The following is a 19530-nucleotide window of genomic DNA, read 5'->3' as shown; positions in this document are numbered from 1 at the left end:
TGCAGGCTCATGGGGGCTCACCATGGTTTGGCCAAGATTATGTGAAATCACAAAATGTTGGCCAAGAACATTGACCTTTTCAACTGGGGTTATGAGTAGGGATGGGTCCAAGAACAGAGGAAAGCGGAATGATCGGTCTCGACTTATTTTTCAAAATTTTGGTCATCTTCCAAAATGGCTTTGCACAATCTGGGAGAGAGCGAATCTTGTTGTTTCTGAGCTCCAACATCCTTGGCCTGGATAATTTTGGTTAGCCTATTGACATTGGTCTTCAAGAAGGGGTAGCACAGAAAGCTGGAACTGCCTACGAATGGTGTTACGGAGCTTGATAAGATCTTTGGTTGGGCTGTCAAGGTTCAGAGTATGACTCACCTGTCTGGATGCTGGTACGTGTTGCTCCCTGGCACGGGATATTGCCTCTTCGATGGTTTACAGACACCGATCGACTTCTTCGAACGACTCCGGTAGGACGTCGTAGTCGATTGCCTGCATGTCGGCGCTGGTACTGCTGCCAGTTGAAACGATGGTAATTTCGCCGGGAAACTTGAAACCTATTGGCCGAGGAACCTACTTCGGCCACCACCGAATAATGGTCCGAGCTCAGTTCCTGATAGGTGACAGGTTGAGAGATGTTATCGCCGTTTATTTCATAAAAACAGGGATAAAATTATCACTTTTTATTTGTGCTTTGTCAACCGTTTTTATTGAAAATTAGAAAAGTATTAATTTCAGCAAATTCGTAAAGTTATTTGCTGTCGATTGGTGTATTTGAATTTTAATTTCATCTATAAATGACAAAGTTATACGCGTTCAAAACCTAACACCTTTTCGTGATGGCCGCAATTTTAGATTTTCAATTTACCCCCTGAACCTTCCTGTAAGACGTAGTCTACGTCAAAAAGGGGTCTCCCTTAACTCAGTCGGTAAAGGCGCAGCTACAAAGCAAGATCATGCTGGAGGTGGCTGGGTTCGGTCTAGGAATTTTTCGGGTTGGAAAATTTCTCGACTTCCCTGGGCATAGAGTATGATTGTACTTGCCACACAATTATACTAATGCAAAAATGGTACAGGCATCGAAAGCTCTCAATTAATAACTGTTGAAATGCATCTAGTAGAACACTTATACCGCGGATAAATTTGTAAGGAAATCATCCCGTTCATTAAATTGAGCAGTTGTAACATATTGTACAGTTGTTCAATGAGACAAAAGCTTATACATCCGTAAAATCATGGGGGAATAAATAATGCTATAACAGAATATCAATTTGATTGGTCGTAAAAATCTAGGTAAAAAATGCGGGCTCAACCGGGATTTGAACCCGGGACCTCTCGCACCCAAAGCGAGAATCATACCCCTAGACCATTGAGCCACTTACAAATAGTTTCATGTTCCAAACTAATACTGTTGCCTGTCCACCGAACTGGCAATCAAATCCGTAGGAATTGATAAATTGTTCCGTAAATGTACGGAACTTCCTGTTTATCAATGTTGAAATAATAGGTGCACTGGCCTATTGCTACTGCTAACTGCTTCTAAAATTCTTTCAACTTCTAAAATGGATCGTTCGGCATGCTTAGACAACAAATGTCAACACCGATTTCGTTCGAACTAATGTTTCCACAAAAGAATAAATATCAATAAACACTCACCTTCCGTAGCACAGTCTCCTAAACCTTCACGTGGCCCGCTTGACTTCCGGAACGATAATAGCCTGCGGTTTACTACTCTGGTGGCCCGACTGCTGCATATGCCTGTACAATCCTGCCGTTACGACGAAAGCTTCCCCACACTCATCACAACTGTACGGTTTCTCGCCGGTGTGCCTCCGCAGGTGCACTCTCAGATCTCCATTCGTGACAAATCTATTAAAAAAAAAACCAAATTCAAATTTAATCCGTTAATATCAATATTGCTCCCAAACCATATCCCGTACCGTTTCGGACACAGCTCACAGGAGAACGGCTTCTCGCCAGAATGCGACCGCTGGTGGATACGCAGGTGGTCCTTCACCCGGAAGCACTTGGCACACACATCGCACTGGAACGGTTTCAGGTTCTTGTGGATGTTTTCGTGCTTCCGGAGGGCCTGCTGCGAAGAGAACGACTTTCCACAGCTTTCGCAGACGGGTCGCGTTTCCGGCGGTGCGTGAACATTGCGGTGCCTTCGCAGCGTCGACGGACAGTTGAACCGGGCCGAACAGATCGGACAAGCGTACCGCTTTTCGTTGGAGTGTATCCGCAGGTGAGCCTGCATGTCGGCTTTGGTGCGGAAATCCTTCGAGCAGATGTCGCACAGGAACGGACGGATTCCTTGGTGCTTGATTTTATGGCGCATCAGGGTTTTTCTGGAGGGGAACTTTTGATCGCACTCGTCGCATGGGAGATTGAAGTGGACGGTGATGTGGTTTCGAAGGCCACTCTTCCGAGCGAAACGAGCAGAACATTCCGAACAGGAGAACGCTTTCTCGCCGGTGTGGATGACTTGGTGACCTTTTAGGGTAGCCAAATCACTGAAGGATTTCGAGCAGGTGTCACACAGGAAGGGGCGTTCGCCCGTGTGAGTTCGCATGTGGTTCTTAAGGACGAAGCTCCGGGCGAAGATTTTGTTACAGGTTGGACACTGGTGGATTTTAGGTTTACGCGGTTTCTTTACACGAGATTCTTCCGCAGGTTTCTCCTCGAGATCTTCTTTGGTAGGGTTTGTGTCTGTATCTTCTAATGTAGCAGCTTCAGGAGATTCATTCGGAATACTTTCCGGAAAAATTTGAACATCTGTCTTTGGACTTTCTGAACTTCCTTTATCAACAAAGCACAAAACAGATTCATCACCACTCGGTGTTTCATCCTTAATTTCTAGATATTCTACGCTAATCGTTTCCAATTGAACTTCTTTCTCGCTTGGAAGAACGTCATTCGACACTGTACTAAGCTCGCTTCCGTCGACCGTAACAATTTCCGATATCGTTACTAATTCAATCAAAGGCTTTTCCTCATCAACCCGTACTTCCGGCAAACTCTCCCGATCGTCATCGCTAGAACTATATCTCGTCCTACGTTTCCGCTTCGGCATACATCTCTTCTTCACCTGCACAGGCTGTTTCTGTTCCAGCTGCTTGACCTGCTCTAAAAACTTCTTTCTGTCCTCCGGAATAAAGACACTCTCCTCGCCGTTATCACCCCCGGCATCTTTAAACTTACTTTTGGAAAACTCACACCTCCCATTGGCCTTGTGCTTCCTCCACCCGCCCGTTGTTTCGAACATTGCCCCGCATCTCTCACACTTGTGCTGTTTGCTCTTGTAATGCAAGCTCCGGTGCTCCACCATCGACTTCCGGTGTCGATATTTCTTGCCACACACGTCGCACCCGTACTTCTTTTCGTCCTCTTCTTCCTTCTTCCTCAAAAGTTTCCTATCGCGGAAGCTCTCGTTGCATGCCTCATTCTTGGCCAAGTGATTCCTAAGGCCACTTTTGGAATTGTACTTGGCCCCGCAAGCTTCACAATTGTACCGATACTCGTCGATGTGAACCTTTTCGTGATCGCCCAGCGTTTGCTGATGGGAAAAGTGTCGACCGCAGAAGCGACAAACCCACGGTTTCTTCTCCTCTGCATCAGCATACCGGTGGCCAGTTTTGTGTAGTTTCAAAGATGTGGCAGCCAGGAAGCGACTATCACAGATATCGCACTCGAAGATAAAGCCTTTCTTCGATCTGATTCCGGAGGGCTTCTGCTTTACTTTGGCTGGGACAGGAGGGTCGAGATCCAAATCCGGATCCGGAGGTTTCATCTTCTGCATTTGTTTCAATTTGGCAATCGCCTTTTTCGTCGGTGGTTTTCGAATCTTTTTCTCCTGTATTGTTGACGGAGTTTGTTCCGGCTGAGGCGCCGGAATTTGAAGTGCAATTGTGTTGTTTTCGTTAGTAGACTGCGTCGGGAAGGCTGCCGTGCCTTCCTGCACCAGGACTGAAGGGGGTGCATTTGCGTCGCTTTTGATAGCATGATATGGGGATGACTCCTCAAACGAGAGCTGCTGCACCGAGAGTGGCTTCGTAGGGGGTCGTATTTGAATGTTTTCCACAATCCGGATCGTTGGGCAATTGGCTTGAATGATGGCTAAAAGATTAGTCACGTTAAAAATTACTCGATAAATTTAAAATCTTGATGTCTATGCTCACCAGGAATGACCTGAACAATATTCGCCGGATTGAGCGTGGTACACGCCTGATCACCAAGGGCATAACTGTACACTACGAAGTCTCCGGAATGGTTCATTCTTGCTTAATTTTAGCAAGGAAAATAAGGATTCATAAACAATAATAATTTTTTTTTTTGTATAAAACGAAGATAAACAGTGAACCAAGCCGCGAAGCGGAGAAAAGACAACAACTAAAAATAATAACAACCAATCTGCAGTTTGATTTTTGACAGGCGTGAACGAAGAAGCCGGTATTTTAGTACCGTGCACGGAAGCATTAATTTACTCATCGATGATTAAAATTTAATCACTTTCAATTAACCACTTCATTCGAGCACTTAAAATGACGTTTACTACCACTCGAACTTTGAAATAAAACATTATTTTGAGATTTTTTCTCCTGGAACCTCGAGAAAAGTAGCCAACATTTGTGCGTTTCATGAAAACATAGAAATTAGTTGGTCCAGTTTTGTGAAATCTCTGGTAGAAAGTCACGCCAAAACTGCTTGATAAAGTGGTCAATTGACCACTTTGTCAAGCAGTTTTGGCGTGACTTTCTACCAGCGATTTCACAAAACTGGACCAGCTAATTTCTATTTTTTTATGAAACGCACAAATTTTGGCTACTTTTCTCAAGGTTCTACAAGAAAAAATCTCAAAATGATGTTTTATTTCAATGTTCGTATGGTAGTAAACGTCATTTTAAGTGCTCGAATAAAGTGGTTAATTTCTATCAGAGAATTTCTTCCGATGTTAAAATTCAACCACTTTCGAGATCGCATTGTGAATCGCATCTTTTTCGCTTACATTAACTTTTTTCACGCATGCAGTGCTCGCGAAAAGAGTAGCAACTAAGCGAAAAGTTGACGTTTCGAGAAAGAGCATATCTGTCAGATTTTCACTTCACCTGAGGTGTAAACTGATCGATTTCGTTTCACATGCACGCGTGCTTCAAATTTCGTTTCGCCTCGATCTGTATACTAGGTTTATGGAGGTAAATGCATATTCGTAATCTGCATTAAGGCTCTGAACCATTTGGTGGATTATTTTAACTTTTGGTTAAAATATGACAGATGGAAAGTTATCGATTAACCCTGCTATCCGAGCGTGGTTACTTCTGACAGAAAAGAAGTTAAATTTTGACAACCGTGGCTCGAAAACCGATCGATCGACAGCACAGGGATTTTCGAACATAGAAAATAACTTTCGAAATGTCACTCGGCAAATGGTTCACAGCCTAAGGTGGATTTTTTTAACTTTTGGTTAAAATTTGACAAATGGAAAGTTGTCGATTAACCCTGCTATCCGAGCATGGTTATTTCTGACCGACAAGAAGTTAAATTTTGACAACCTTGGCTCAGTTCTGGTTCTGCTCGAAAACCGATCGATAGGTAACACAGGGATTTTCGAACATAAGAAATAACTTTGGAAATGTCACTTTTAACCACGAGTTAAATTTAACTCGGCAAATGGTTCACAGCCTAAAATGATACTCAAACCCAAAATTTTATCAATTTTGGTACACTGGAACTATTTTAAATAAGAACGATTACATTTGCAACAATCACCTAAGGCCGTTCGCAATGCTGAGTTTCAAAATTGTTTTAAACTACTCGTCAATTCTATAATTTGAAACTGTCAAAAATAAAACTGCAACACGATCAGCGCAACGCACAGTTCTAAAAGATGTTTGTAATCATCAAGTTCCATAAACTTTACTGTTCTCTACGAAATTCTCCGTTTTTATTTGTGAAGCTCTTGAAACATCTCTAACACATCCAAAGAAATTTGAAACAGAGTTCCAATCGTGTTTCAAACTCGCTCAGAAATAAAACAGAATAGTCGAGCAGTTGCAAATCTGGTGCAAAATAGTGCTCGAATAATGAAACTGCAACTCAGCATTGCGAGAGGTGCGTTTCTGTTCTAGTTTCAAATTGAAACAGTCCTTATAAAATACAACAGCATTGCGAACGGCCTTTATTAAATCTTGATTTAAAAATCGAGATGAAAGTGTGTGGGTTCGAAAAAGAGTATCGCTGTGCTCAGAAAACGAAGCTCTTTCAGATGATATATAAAAACCAAGGGGTGGGACAGCTTTGCTCTGAGCTGCTTTTTTGCAGCGAGAAACTCGCAAGTAACTTACTGTAACTCAAAAATTAATCGACATTCATCGATGTTTTTGTCTGGTTACTCCGTTTATCCCTTTAATATATTAGACGTAGGTCTTGTTTGTAAACAAAATAGAATTGTTCAGCTATTGAAATGCTGTGAATTCCAGATTTTGTTCAGAAAATGGCTTGAACGATGTTGGAAAAGCTTCGAAAGAAGGCGCATAGCTAATGGGGGTGTCTGGCCCTCTACAGAATGATCTAAGCACAGACAAACAGACATAACACATTGAAAACATTACCGCCATCTGTTGAGTACACTGTGGTGGGCAAACGCAAGGGAATTGAGTACACAGCAAAAAAAGTTGTTGAATATTACATCGAAACTGCTGCAACCAGGTCAATCCATCGGTTGTGTAATATCACATTGTACGATGTACATCGATTTTGCGAACAAAATTACATCCATTGATGTAATATTGTATCTGAGTTTTGCTATAACATCATTATTTCATACATCAGCTTGAATTATAACCCGTTCACATTACAGCCTATATCACGTAATATAGGCTGTCTTGCAATGAGCAATGAACCGGTGGAAACTGACGATTTTAAATTGGCTCACTTCTTGACTAGCCTATTGGTCCCAAGCAAATCGATTAACGTACCCCATTATAGTCAAAATTCTAGTACTACACAATGTTTGTTTTGATTCGCTGTGAAAGTTTGACAGATAAATTGAGAGGTTCGTGGATGTTCCTATGTTTCGAGGGGTGCATCGATTAGCTTGGGACCGAAGATAGTACCAGAGCTGAGCCAAAAAGTTTCCTCTATGGTATTACCATAGAGGTAACTCTAAGACTAGAAGGTCCCGAAATAACGTGCTCAACTTTTTGGCTCAGCTTCGGTCCCAAGCTAATCGATTCACCCCTCTAAACATAGGAAAAACCAATAACCCCTCATTTTGTCTGTCAAACTTCAAAAGCGAATCAAAACAAACAGTGCGTAGTACCAGAATTACGACTAGAATGGAGCACGTTAATCGTTTGCTTGGGACCAATAGGCTAGTCAAGTAGTGAGCCAATTTAAAATCGTTAGTTTCGTATTGATTGTTGGTACTACCACAAACGAAGTGACAGACGGAGCGGCTCGAAAACTTTGGTGACTAACCTGCTATTGCAATTTTTCAGTGTACCACATGGCAACACCACTACTACTGGATTGTACCACATGGCAACACTACTACCATAGAGGTAACTCTAAGACCACTGGGTCCCGAAGAAAATCAAATTATTATTTTTGGCTCACTCAGTACCAGAACAACGGTCCCAAGCAGTCCCAAGCTATTTCACTCACCCCTGCATGTTCTGCATGAATCCACACACCCCTGATGTTATCTGTCAAACTTTCATAGCGAATCAAAACAAACATAGTGTAGTAATAGAATTTCAACTAGAATAGGGTACGTTAATCGTTTGCTTGGGACCAATAGGCTACTAAAGTGGTGAGCCAATTTAAAATCGTTAGTTTCGTATTGATTGTTGCTACTACTGGATTTGCTACTACTAGCATTTTCACCAAATGTACTAGAATGTTTTGGTTCTATCTCTTTCACTCTACTCAAAACAGAAATGCATAAAAAAATGACAAAATGATACACTCTTTGCACACTGTCAAATAATCATTGTACACAAAATCAACTTTGTGCAAAACCAAAACAAAAATACTATCCCATCTGGTGGATGATGGCACAAGCTTCTAAGAAAATTCTATTACAGCGAACCACATTATTTTAATTGATTTCTTCGCCATTTAGTCGTCTGTCACTTCGTTTGTGGCACTACCATAGAGGTAACTCTAAGACTAGAAGCACAAACGAAGTGACAGACGGAGCGGCTCGAAATTTGGTTTGACGCACTTACATTTGAAATTTTCGAGTGTACCTCACGGCAACACTATCTACTCATATGTACTAGCTTAAAGTAGTTGATGCTATTGGGACACCGCCTGTTATCTCTTTTTCTCTAACGAAAATTGAAAGGGAGAGCCTGTTGTCAAACTGCATGTCACTATGTTGTGTTCATTGTTATCTGCACTTCTTTTGTATAATGAAAGACCTTAGGCCAAAATGATTAGGAGTAAACACATCGGGTTAACATTTGCTTACAAATAAACGATGTTGAGCTGTCAATGACTCGCGCTTTTTGGCGGCAATTGTTGCTAAAGATTTCATCAGTCGGTGCTCCTAACCAAAGCCATGGTCATTCGCGACCGAGAAGATATCGTTGTTGGACGCCAAACAGGACCCGCCCGTAAAAAAATCCAATAAAAATACAATGATTTTGAATGGAGATTTTTGTTGATTATCATAAAATCAAAACGAAAATCATGGTATATGAGAAATGTACAGTAAAAAAGGGGGGTTGTTAAGCATCTTAACAATAAAAAAAACTGATTTTTCTCGAACAAATTTGATCTCATCAAATTAATTTTCATTGAGAATTGTATCTTTTAAAACGAAATTTATTTTTTCACCCGTCCAATAATTTAACAATAAATTTATAATGTGCCAGAAATTCAACCGTAAAAATCATTGTAATTTCGTTATTTTATCATAATTATTTTTTTTTTCGGGTGGCCATACTCGGTATGCATTTGCTCCTCCGTAGAGGAACTGAAAGCTCTCGACGAGGGCGATCTGAAGAAGGAAAATTTACTCCAAAATCATGCCGAAATCCATCGAATCGATCGACGTGCTGAAGGTGAGATGGTGAGAATGAAGGAGGATCGGATGAAACCAATTTTGTTCAATTTATTATTTATTTCGGCTAAAGATGCTGTATGTCACGCGTTTTAGCATGATTGCGGTACGATGGTGCGATGCTCTATTCTGGACCGGGCTACTAGACGTGGCAAAACTAGTCATTATACCTGCTACGTGTACCTTGTTACCTGAAGACGAGGAGGGAATCTTCGGATTAATGGAGGAGGACATCAGAAATGAGGAAGCTCGTATCCGAGGACAAAAGTGTTACATCTGCAAGGAACGGTATGCAAACGTTTGGTGTTGCGCGAAGAAGTGCTTCCGTTCATTCCATACGCTTTGTGGGATGCAGAATGAGTGCCTGTCGCATTACGTGGAAACGTTCCAGTCGTGGTGCGATAAGCACGTAGCGCTGGTGGATAAGGTGAAACACTCCGAGACCGAAGCCTGTGGGATTTGCTACGATGATATGGGACCGTACAGGAAGCTGGAATCGATTCGTGACTCGTGCTGTCAGAATGGCTGGTTCCATCGGAGCTACGTGGCACAGTTTGCCCAATCGGCGAGGTACTTTTTCAATTGCCCTTTGTGCAACAAGGACGACTTTAGTCAGCAGATCCATCAGCGTGGCATTTATATTCCGGAAAATTAAGCGAAGCGGCGGAGGTGGGTGAATCGGTATTTGAATACTGAATATTTTATTTTAATTGTTCGAGGGATGCCTCGTGGGAGCTGGAACCGAATGTATTCAACGATCAGTTGGAACGTCCTTCGGAGTGTGACGCTGAAGAGTGTCGCTGTCGGTATGGGCGAGATTACGACGATTGCAAGCGTTGGGATCTGATCCTTTGTGCAACGTGCGGTTCGACTTGTCGCCAAGATCAGTGCATGGAGGTTCCCTCGAAGAACTATGTTTTCACCTTTTGTCGTCCGATTGTCGGAAAGACGCCGGAAGCGGTTTTGAAGCTAGCCGAGGCTTCCCGAAGAGTGGAAGCAGCAAGATGGGGGAAGCCGGTAACGATAGCAGAGAGGGGAGTTCTAGGGGCCGATCTAGTGGCAGACGTCAGATTGAATCGGATGATTCAGATTCTGAAGAGTCAGTTGCATTGACGACCAAACGCAAATCTCAGAAAAGACGAACCGCAATAGACAGTAACGACAGCGATTCCGATCTGGTTTCTACACGAAAGAAACCAACGTCGAAATGACGGCTGTCCACGTCTTCATCTAGTTCTTCCTCGTTCGTTTCTTCGAAGCGAAGAAATCAGTCTGGAGGAACTGGTCAAGAAGATTCCACTGCCACGAGGAACTTCCGTCGAAAAATTACTTCGAGTCAAACCGGTCGTAAGGCTCGAGAAGCTCAGCTCGGAAAAGATCAAATCGTTGACTTCTTCGGAGAATGAAGACGAAGCATCCTCCGCCGGATCGTCGACCGTGTTCGATTTCAACTATCGTGTGAAGTGAAACAAAAAGCAGGGCCGAAAATCGATGGTAGAATTGCAGCCGATCAAACAGGTCATCCGCTCCGACACGAACACGCTAACGGATGCCTCGGTGGAGATCGTGCGTCCCAAGACGCCTGCCCAGAAATCTTTTGGAAAGCAGTTCAAACTGAAGCTTTTTGGGTCGAAAACCGTCCCACGAAAACGTTCCACCAGCGAGTCTGATCCGGAGTACGTTACAGCGAAGAAAAGTTGATTTAATTTTAATGACGAACTTGCAGAATTTTCCAGCACTAGTGCACTAAGCAGGTCTTTCCCACGGCGCAATAGATTACTGCCAACGGTGCCACCTCAAGCGGAAATGCGATTCGAGACCGGGTTGACGTTGATGCTCAAAAGCGAGAAAATATTCCGGATTTCTCTACCCATGCGAATGTCAGCTGGTATCACACTGCTTACAGGTACTGAGGGAGAACCTTCCAAAACTTTTAGTGTTTGGACTGCTGGTATGGCACAAAGAATGCACAATGCACCACGAACCGACGGAGAATCGTATGTGCTGTGATCAATGTGATTGGTGAGGCAGAAGGAAACAAGCCAGCACTTGCATTATCACGACGTTCTTATGCATAATCTAGTGTGACGAAACGTTGGATCATGCGTAAGAACACCGTGAGAACGACAGAGTCGACTACATTCCTTCTGCCGCACCTATAGTAACGCACACGGCTCCCGCGCTGACTGTTCCTTACTTTCTCACTCTAATCCAAATTTCCTTCGATGAGTGAGAAAACAGCACCCCGTCAACACGAGCAAGGACACGAGTTGCCAGATCATTGCACACAAAACCAACTTGAATTAATTCAAAACAAAAATACTAGCGAACCTGGCGGTGAGGGGCGGAAGGTGGACTAAAATTCTATTACAGAGAACCACATTATTTTAATTCATTTCTTCGGAGAAAGTCGTCTGTAACTTCGTTTGTGCTAGAAGGTCCCGAAATAACGTGCTCAACTTTTTGGCTCAGTTCTGGTACTCTCTTCGGTCCCAAGCTAATCGATTCACCCCTCGAAACATAGGAAAAACCAATAACCCCTCATTTTATCTGTCAAACTTTCATAGCGAATCAAAACAAACATTGCGTAGTACTAGAATTTCGACTAGAATAGGGTACGTTAATCGTTTGCTTGGGACCAATAGGCTACTAAAGTGGTGAGCCAATTTAAAATCGTTAGTTTCGTATTGATTGTTGGTACTACTCTAAAATTGGTCATGATTAGGAGCTGTCTTACCCCTTGATAAAAACCGATATATTTTTCAAAATTAACGGACCCAATAAGGTGATCCAAGAGACGTTTCTCAGTGGAACTGACAGCTAGAAATCGAGAGTGTTTGAGTGATCTGGTGTTAATGGTGCTGAATATAAACATAAACAAAGCAGAAATTAATATGAGAGTGAACTGTCAGTTCTACTGTGATCTGTCAAAAGTTCTTGGTAAACAAAAAAGTCTGCTGATCGCAACTGTATCGTGGCCTTATTGTGAGAAATATATGCAAATTAACACCAAGTCAAGGGGTAAGTCACTCAGCACATTGTGCCGAAATTATATTCGGAACAGCTTAAGCACAATCTCGTAGGCATTAGGTTGTTGTAAATTAAATTGGAGCACTGCTGGAAAACTGTAATTGAAGTTGTTCACAACATTACGTGTTGTTTGACTGTATATTTAGGATATACCAGAGGAACTCAGACCAGCAGTTTACTTATAGAGCTTTACGAAATGTAGGTTATAGAGTGGGTTCAAGAGAAAGAGGCAGTTATTCAGCTTTTCGACCCTTAATTCAAACAATGATGCAACTCACACAAAACAAACTACAGAAGTCTATTCATTAGTCGGTCTCCAGCAATGTTCTCCACCGGTTCCATCACTTTTCGGCCGCTGATAGACCGTTGTTTTTCACAGCATGATAGGCTAGGCTTCTGGTCTGCCTTTGAGGGCATTATAAAACTCTAAAACACAGGGCTTTATCCGAGGGGGACGACACATCTACATCCTGCGTCATCCTCAATACGATTTATCCTTGCGATTCCAAACCAATACATTCATAAATACCGGGTTGCCGAGATGGGTATTTTACAAACAATTGCAGCTTGTTCTATGACCGGCACACCCACGGCACATTGACAAAACAGATGACCCAAGATTGGTGTGCGGAGTGACCTACCCCTTGCACTAAGTTATATTATATCGCTCTTCGAATTACGCAGAAACATTCCGTCACATGTGTGTAATATTAAAATATTAATAACATAATTATTACACAGAAACAGCTGCACATAGGTCATTCAACAAATATTTGTGTAATATTACACTAATTTTATGCGATATGACAGCTAATTATTAGGCATACGGACGTTAGGCATAAAGTCACAAGGCATAATGAACGCTTGGCATAAAAAACCTTGCTGCTGTGCAACTCTAGAAATCTCTTTAGAACATGGTAAACAATGCTTAAATTAGGCTAAGCGTTGAATAAAAGATGATACAAGTTATACAAACAAAGTTTATTTAATAAACACAGTTTGGAATCCATTATTTATCATATCATAAGTGACGTAGCTACATATTTACTTAGATCCAAGATTAGTAGCGATAGCGGTTTAGTAATCTGGCAATGAAAACTCAGCATAGTTTTGAACTATATCTTGAAATCAATCGCATCTATAAATTTAAAAAAATCATAAATTTGTTGTAATATATTCTTACACACATATTGGAATAGGCGAATCCGATAGAAACTAAGCGATCGTTTCAGCCTCTGGCGGTGAATAGGGGATCCCTCAAAAGAGTGATGAGGGTCGAAATTTCCACCGTGAACCATAGGAAGAGAAAAATATTTTCACATTTTCTGATTAATTTATCCACCGCAGGTGCTTTAAATTATCATCCATGTGGAATATTTTATTTTCTGTATCAGGTTTGCAGTAATCCGGTTGGTGCTTCCATACATTTTTGAAGATAAAAATTAAGATTTATAAAATTGAACCAGCGATTATGATCTTCCGGATTTTTAACGTGTGGTTATTTCAACTGTTCATCAGTTCAGATCTGTAGATAATCTAAAAATAAGATCACTCCCAATGGAAATTTGCAATTGTGCACTCAAATGTAGATTATTTTGAGTTTTGAAGATCGTCATTATGATGTAAACAAATGGATTGGATGACATTTCCTCTCAAAATCGGCTAGCGCACTCTACATTGATGGTGCATGAAAAGAGCCTATTGTCAAAGCAGAAAAGGTTTTCCTCAAAGAACAGCTCATGAAACAAATAATGGTGAATTCTATGGTTTTTCATTCAATAACAAAAAACATACCTGTTGCTTCCAGGATTTCCTCACGGCGAATGAGAACGACCCAAATTTGAGTTTAGTTCACTCATAATCGCCAAAAGTGCAGGAACTCAGCGATGAGTAAAATTTCTCCCATGGTTTCCTATGGAAAACCTAAAAAATCTGCCGGAAAATGAGGAAATTGACGAAAATTTTACTCAGTATTGGAGTAGTATCAACCGGTGGAAACTAACGATTTTAAATTGGCTCACTACTTGACTAGCCTATTGGTCCCAAGTTCATCTATAAGCGTACCCCATTCTCGAAATTCGAAATTCTAGTACAACACTATGTTTGTTTTGATTCGCTATAAAAGTTTGACAAATAAAATGAGGGGTTCGTGGATTTTCCTATGTTTCGAGGGGTGCATCGATTAGCTTGGAACCGAAGATAGTACCAGAGCTGAGCCAAAAAGTTGAGCAAGTTTCTTCGGGACCTTTTGGTCTTAGAGTCCACTGGGTCCCGAAGAAAATCATAATTATTTTTGGCTCACTCAGTACCAGAACAACGGTCTTAAGCAGTCCCAAGCTATTTCACTCACCCCTGCATGTTCTGCATGAATCCACACACCCCTGATGTTATCTGTCAAACTTTCATAGCGAATCAAAACAAACATAGTGTAGTAATAGAATTTCAACTAGAATAGGGTACGTTAATCGTTTGCTTGGGACCAATAGGCTACTAAAGTGGTGAGCCAATTTAAAATCGTTAGTTTCGTATTGATTGTTGATAGTACCAATAGACAGAGTGAATCCAGTCTTTTTTTTTTCTCAAATTCGGGAATTTTTCCCTGGAAAATCCTGGGAATACATGAGGCAAATTTACTCATCGCTGAGTTCCTGCACTTTTAGCGATTGAAAGTGACTAAACTCAAATTTGGGTCGTTCTCATTCGCCGTGCTGCCATACTTTTCGATACAACGATTCTGTTTTTGTTGTCATCAGAATGAAAACTAGCGGAGCCGTCATCAGATACTTCCATGAACAATGACGAGTTGCCGAAACAAACAAGGACCTGTGGCAAACGTACCATCTGCAACCCAATATTTTGCCTGTCCAAGACGTCGCAAGTTTTCATGAGTCCCAAAAATTAAGGCTCTTTCATTATTGTCACCGATGTCAGCAATCAATAGACGGTCCCCATTATCATCCTTCTGGAATTCATCGGGTAGATTATGCCTAACGTCCAAAAACTTTCAAAATTTACGGGTGAGAGAAGAGTGTAGCAAATCTTCGTGCATTGATCTGTATTAAGGCTGTGAACCATTTGCCGAGTTGAATTTAACTCGTGGTTAAAAGTAACATTTCGAAAGTTATTTTCTATGTTCGAAAATCCCTGTGCTGTCGATCGACCGGTTTTCGAGAATAACTCAGACGCGGTTGTCAAAATTTAACTTCTTGTCTGTCAGAAGTAACCGCACGCTCGGATAGCAGGGTTAATCGATAAGTTTCCATCTGTCAAATTTTAACCAAAAGTTAAAAAAATCCACCAAATGGTTCAGAGCCTAAAACCAACAATCAATACACAACTAACGATTTTCAATTGGCTCACCACTTGACTAGCCTATTGGTCCCAAGCAAATCGATTAACGTATCCCATTCTTGTCAAAATTCTAGTACTACACAATGTTTGTTTTGATTCGCTATGAAAGTTTGACAGATAAAATGAGGGGTTATTGGATATTCCTATGTTTCGAGGGGTGAATCGATAAGCTTGGGACCGAAGATAGTACCAGAGCTAAGCCAAAAAGTTGAGCTCGTTTCTTCGGGACCTTCTGGTCTTAGAGTTACCTCTATGCTAAAACGCTGTCCAGACTGGAGAGTTATAACAACAATCAATACGAAACTAACGATTTTAAATTGGCTCACCACTTTAGTAGCCATTGGTCCCAAGCAAACGATTAACGTACCCTATTCTAGTTGAAATTCTATTACTACACTATGTTTGTTTTGATTCGCTATGAAAGTTTGACAGATAACATCAGGGGTGTGTGGATTCATGCAGAACATGCAGGGGTGAGTGAAATAGCTTGGGACTGCTTGGGACCGTTGTTCTGGTACTGAGTGAGCCAAAAATAATAATGATTTTCTTCGGGACCCAGTGGTCTTAGAGTTACCTCTATGTTTTAACTCTGAAGTCTGAACAAGGCATAAGAGTCCCGCCAAGAGTGAAGCCAGAAGTACCAATCGTTAAGCGATAATTTCTACAGGAGTTATCATTTATTAAAATACATCACATTGTTGCTCCACTCTAATTTACATGACTCCAATCTGAATTCCAGAGCATCCATTCAATCCATCGATCGTCAATCCCATTTTAATTGAGCCACCACTGCTACTAGAAAACCGTGCTTCTCCTCCAATGACCTTGATCGCGAACTTAACCCTTCCAATCGAACTGAAACACCCATACGAGTTAGCTCTTATTGTATTATTTAGCTATGCTGGGAACAACAGCAAACAATATCAGCACATATTTCGAACATTCCAACACAAAACAGGTTGGTTGGGGCACTTTACTTCACAGCAAGCCCCCATCGCATCTGGAAAATGTGCATTGACGATAAGAGCACACACATTTTTATCGCTGCCTTCCAGCCCGCCCCCCGCCTGTCAGATGAATTGAAACTCTTTTGTTGCCCTTCACCTCGCTTGCTTTGACTCGTGATCTGCGATGAAGCTCTGGCAAAGGTGGTTGGGGGATGCTACTGTTTTTAGTTTTTCATATCACTGATCTAAAACGTTTCCATTTCATACACGACATTCATTCAAGTCGCATTATCGCTGCCCGGTTATTATTTTCCCATTCCCATTGTGTGGGCAGGTTGCGCTGTCCAGTCAGTGTGATCCCCCCGTACAGATCCGCCGAACTTTGGGAGTCACTTTGGATGTCATTGAAGATTCAGTAGTAGTGTTTTTTTCTCAGCCACTGACGATGCAGCACTGAGCTAATGATAAATGGTGTGAGATTCATTTCTCGCTACTTCGATAGATGTCACAGCAGCTCAATTTAGCGGTCTTTGGATGCTTTATGGGAACTTATATAAGCTTGCTGTATGCGACGCTTATGTTTTGTAAAATTTGTCATAGAATCGACGGAAACTGAACACTCGAAGATAATCTAATGAGGGAGAATAGGTATAACGGAAAAGTGACGAACATCTTCATGAAAATCTTATGAATGAATTTCTGCAAAGCTTAAGAGTTTAGATAATTAATTAACGGATTTTCCTTTCCCAAACGATGCTTTCTACTGCTCTGGCTACACATTTTGTGAATATGAATGTGTTTGTGCCGCCTTGTCCATAAGTAGAATATATCAACCGGTGGGTCAAGTTTGAATAGTTCTTTCGATCTGTATAGAAATCCCCAACATCTGTGCCAAATTTGAATGAATCTGGTTATGATCTCCATATGTGGGAGATCTTTAAAATGTGTATAGAAAATACATTGAAAACGAATCTAAACTATTCATAAGCTTGTCACATTTTTGTTTTTACAATTTGGATCTAACCTAAGAAAGATTGGAAAAACTATGCTGGACAACTTTGTCGAAGATCGCAAATCGATTAGACATTTGTGCTAAATGTTATTAACTTTTAACTTCAGGTCAAGTGCCCCGCACATATTTATAAGCTCATACACAGGCCTGTATGCATGCGTGGTGCAGTAGGCCAAAAGTTGTTAAATGCGTGACGAGTGATTCTCCTACAATATTAATTCTGGTCTCTGCGCTCTGATACGAGTGAACAGACGATGTCATCGAATTAAGTAATTTTCGCATATTGGATATGTGCGATGGAATTGTTCTGAGAGAGAAAGTAAAAGGAAGTTTTATTTCCTATCCAAAGTTAGGGAACCAGGTTGATAGTAACTTTTAATCAGTCTAAACGGTAGTTTAGGATTATCAATAAAACAGTGATCGGTGTCGGTAGGAGCAACAATCAATACGAAACTAACGATTTTAAATTGGCTCATCACTTTAGTAGCCTATTGGTCCCAAGCAAACGATTAACGTACCCTATTCTAGTCGAAATTCTAGTACTACGCAAGTTTGTTTTGATTCGCTATGAAAGTTTGACAGATAAAATGAGGGGTTATTGGTTTTTCCTATGTTTCGAGGGGTGATTCGACAAGCTTGGGACCGAAGATAGTACCAGAGGTGAGCCAAAAAGTTGAGCACGTTTCTTCGGGACCTACTTGTCTTAGAGTTACCTCTATGGTAGGAGTGCGCGTAGGCAGCGTCGTCGCAAGTCCAAGAGCGACCAAGCGTTCAAGAAGTTAAGATTTTTCAAGCTCAGTCCGCATCGTGCTCTTTTGCCGTGCGGATCTATTTGCTTTTTGCTGAAGGAAGTGTTACTACTACCTAAAGCTACAACAAATTTATTTAAACAGCACTTTTCAGTGCTCAACCTGTAAAAATTTTCTACCTTGTTCAACTCTTATTCCTCTTCGATCCTTGTTTAGACCCTACCCGAGGTAATCCTTCTTGGATATCGATTTGGAAAATTCCTCTTCGATCCTTCAGATTCTTATAGTAATCTGCTTGGAAGTCGATTTGGATAAAAATTTACTGCCGCCATGGCGCCTAAACGCAAAAGAAAGGGGCAAACTCTTGACCCCCCTTGTGATGAAATTAATTTGAGTAATCAATTTGATTTGCTCACGGATGATGAGAATGATCCATCATCCAAGAAAAATTCTAGTAAACTTTCCCGGCTTAATGCAAAGAAGGAAAAGATTAACCTTTTGTGATAACCACTTCCGATTTCCATGCTCTTCGCATGGAACTTTTGAATTTCGTGAAAGTTAAGTTTGCACTACAAATTGGACGTCGGGGTGAATGCCGTGTATTGACTGAAACCTTGGACGGATTTAAATGTCTTCTCAAGTATCTTACTGAGAAGAAGCACAATTTTTTTTACTTACGACACCAAAACTGAACGTGTGTTCAAGGTTGTCATGAAAGGACTGCCCAGTGGTGAATCCCTGGATCAGATCAAAGATGAACTGGCAAAATTACTTGGAGTTGTGCCACTCCAAGTAATCAAAATGAAAATGAAATCCCGTCCTGGCGATTTGCGCGACGGGATTTCTAATGATTTTTATTTAGTTCACTTCAAGTCTAGTGAACTAAACAACCTTAAGGCCTTAGAAAAAGCTAGCCTTATGCTCCATGTCCGAGTGAAGTGGGAACACTTCAGGAAGACTGGAGGAAATTTCCAAAACCTCATTCAGTACCGTAAGTGCCAGGGATGGGGTCACGGAACTAAAAATTGCTACATGCCAGCTTAATGCATGAATTGTGGTGATTCCTCTCACGCAAAGGACGACTGTCCTGTGAAGGAAGATCCTAAGAAATTTAAATGTTCAAATTGTGGTGAAAACCACAAATCCAATTTTTGGGAATGTAAGACTCGCAAAGCGATCCTACAATCTCGTTCTAACCGACAGGTTGGAAACGCTCCACGTTGCTGTTAACAACGGTCAGCGAGGAACAAATTCTACATTCGTACCCGTAGGTACAAATATCTCCCCTGCTTCAAATGTTTCATCTGTACCTACTCCCCTCGCTGCTAACAATGTTCAGCGAGTTAATGGAGCTACCTATGCTGCTATTGCAGCGGG

At 41.4% G+C, this 19530-nt stretch overlaps 2 protein-coding genes and 1 non-coding gene across 3 annotated transcripts; 1 reads left to right on the top strand and 2 right to left on the bottom strand.

The window, feature by feature from the left end:
* Positions 1 to 1298: 1298 nt before the first annotated feature.
* On the bottom strand, positions 1299 to 1370 carry TRNAP-UGG (transfer RNA proline (anticodon UGG)). The gene has a single exon. It is a non-coding gene; the product is annotated as a tRNA-Pro (tRNA).
* A 278-nt stretch (positions 1371 to 1648) lies between these two features.
* On the bottom strand, positions 1649 to 4356 carry LOC135704452 (zinc finger protein 250-like). Its single transcript, XM_065225922.1, has 3 exons — positions 4176 to 4356; positions 1935 to 4113; positions 1649 to 1863 (listed from the first exon to the last, which is right to left on the bottom strand). The coding sequence occupies exons 1-3, from the start codon at positions 4270 to 4272 to the stop codon at positions 1677 to 1679; spliced, it is 2463 nt and encodes an 820-aa protein (XP_065081994.1). The 5' UTR covers positions 4273 to 4356; the 3' UTR covers positions 1649 to 1676.
* Positions 4357 to 10027: 5671 nt separating this feature from the next.
* LOC135704447 (transcriptional regulator ATRX homolog) lies at positions 10028 to 11251 on the top strand. The gene is given in 2 exon segments (XM_065225916.1): positions 10028 to 10319; positions 10321 to 11251. Coding segments are annotated over 2 exon segments (696 nt in total). The 5' UTR covers positions 10028 to 10068; the 3' UTR covers positions 10766 to 11251.
* Positions 11252 to 19530: the final 8279 nt, after the last annotated feature.

The sequence above is a fragment of the Ochlerotatus camptorhynchus genome, unplaced genomic scaffold (assembly GCF_037179485.1).
Source record: "Ochlerotatus camptorhynchus isolate MF236.1 unplaced genomic scaffold, CSIRO-AGI_Acam_v1.1 ptg000022l, whole genome shotgun sequence".
NCBI classification, from domain to species: domain Eukaryota; kingdom Metazoa; phylum Arthropoda; class Insecta; order Diptera; family Culicidae; genus Ochlerotatus; species Ochlerotatus camptorhynchus.
The sequence above is the reverse complement of the archived record's forward strand: the minus strand, read 5'-3'. Positions and strand labels throughout refer to the sequence as shown.

Excerpts from the sequence above, each read along its gene's own strand:
- LOC135704452 (XM_065225922.1), bottom strand. The coding sequence starts at position 4,272 with ATGAACCATTCCGGAGACTTCGTAGTGTACAGTTATGCCCTTGGTGAT. Across the intron at positions 4,114-4,175 it reads TATTGTTCAGGTCATTCCTG|CCATCATTCAAGCCAATTGC; the intron begins GTGAGCATAGAC and ends CTAATCTTTTAG. Across the intron at positions 1,864-1,934 it reads TGTGAGCTGTGTCCGAAACG|ATTTGTCACGAATGGAGATC; the intron begins GTACGGGATATG and ends TTTTTTTAATAG.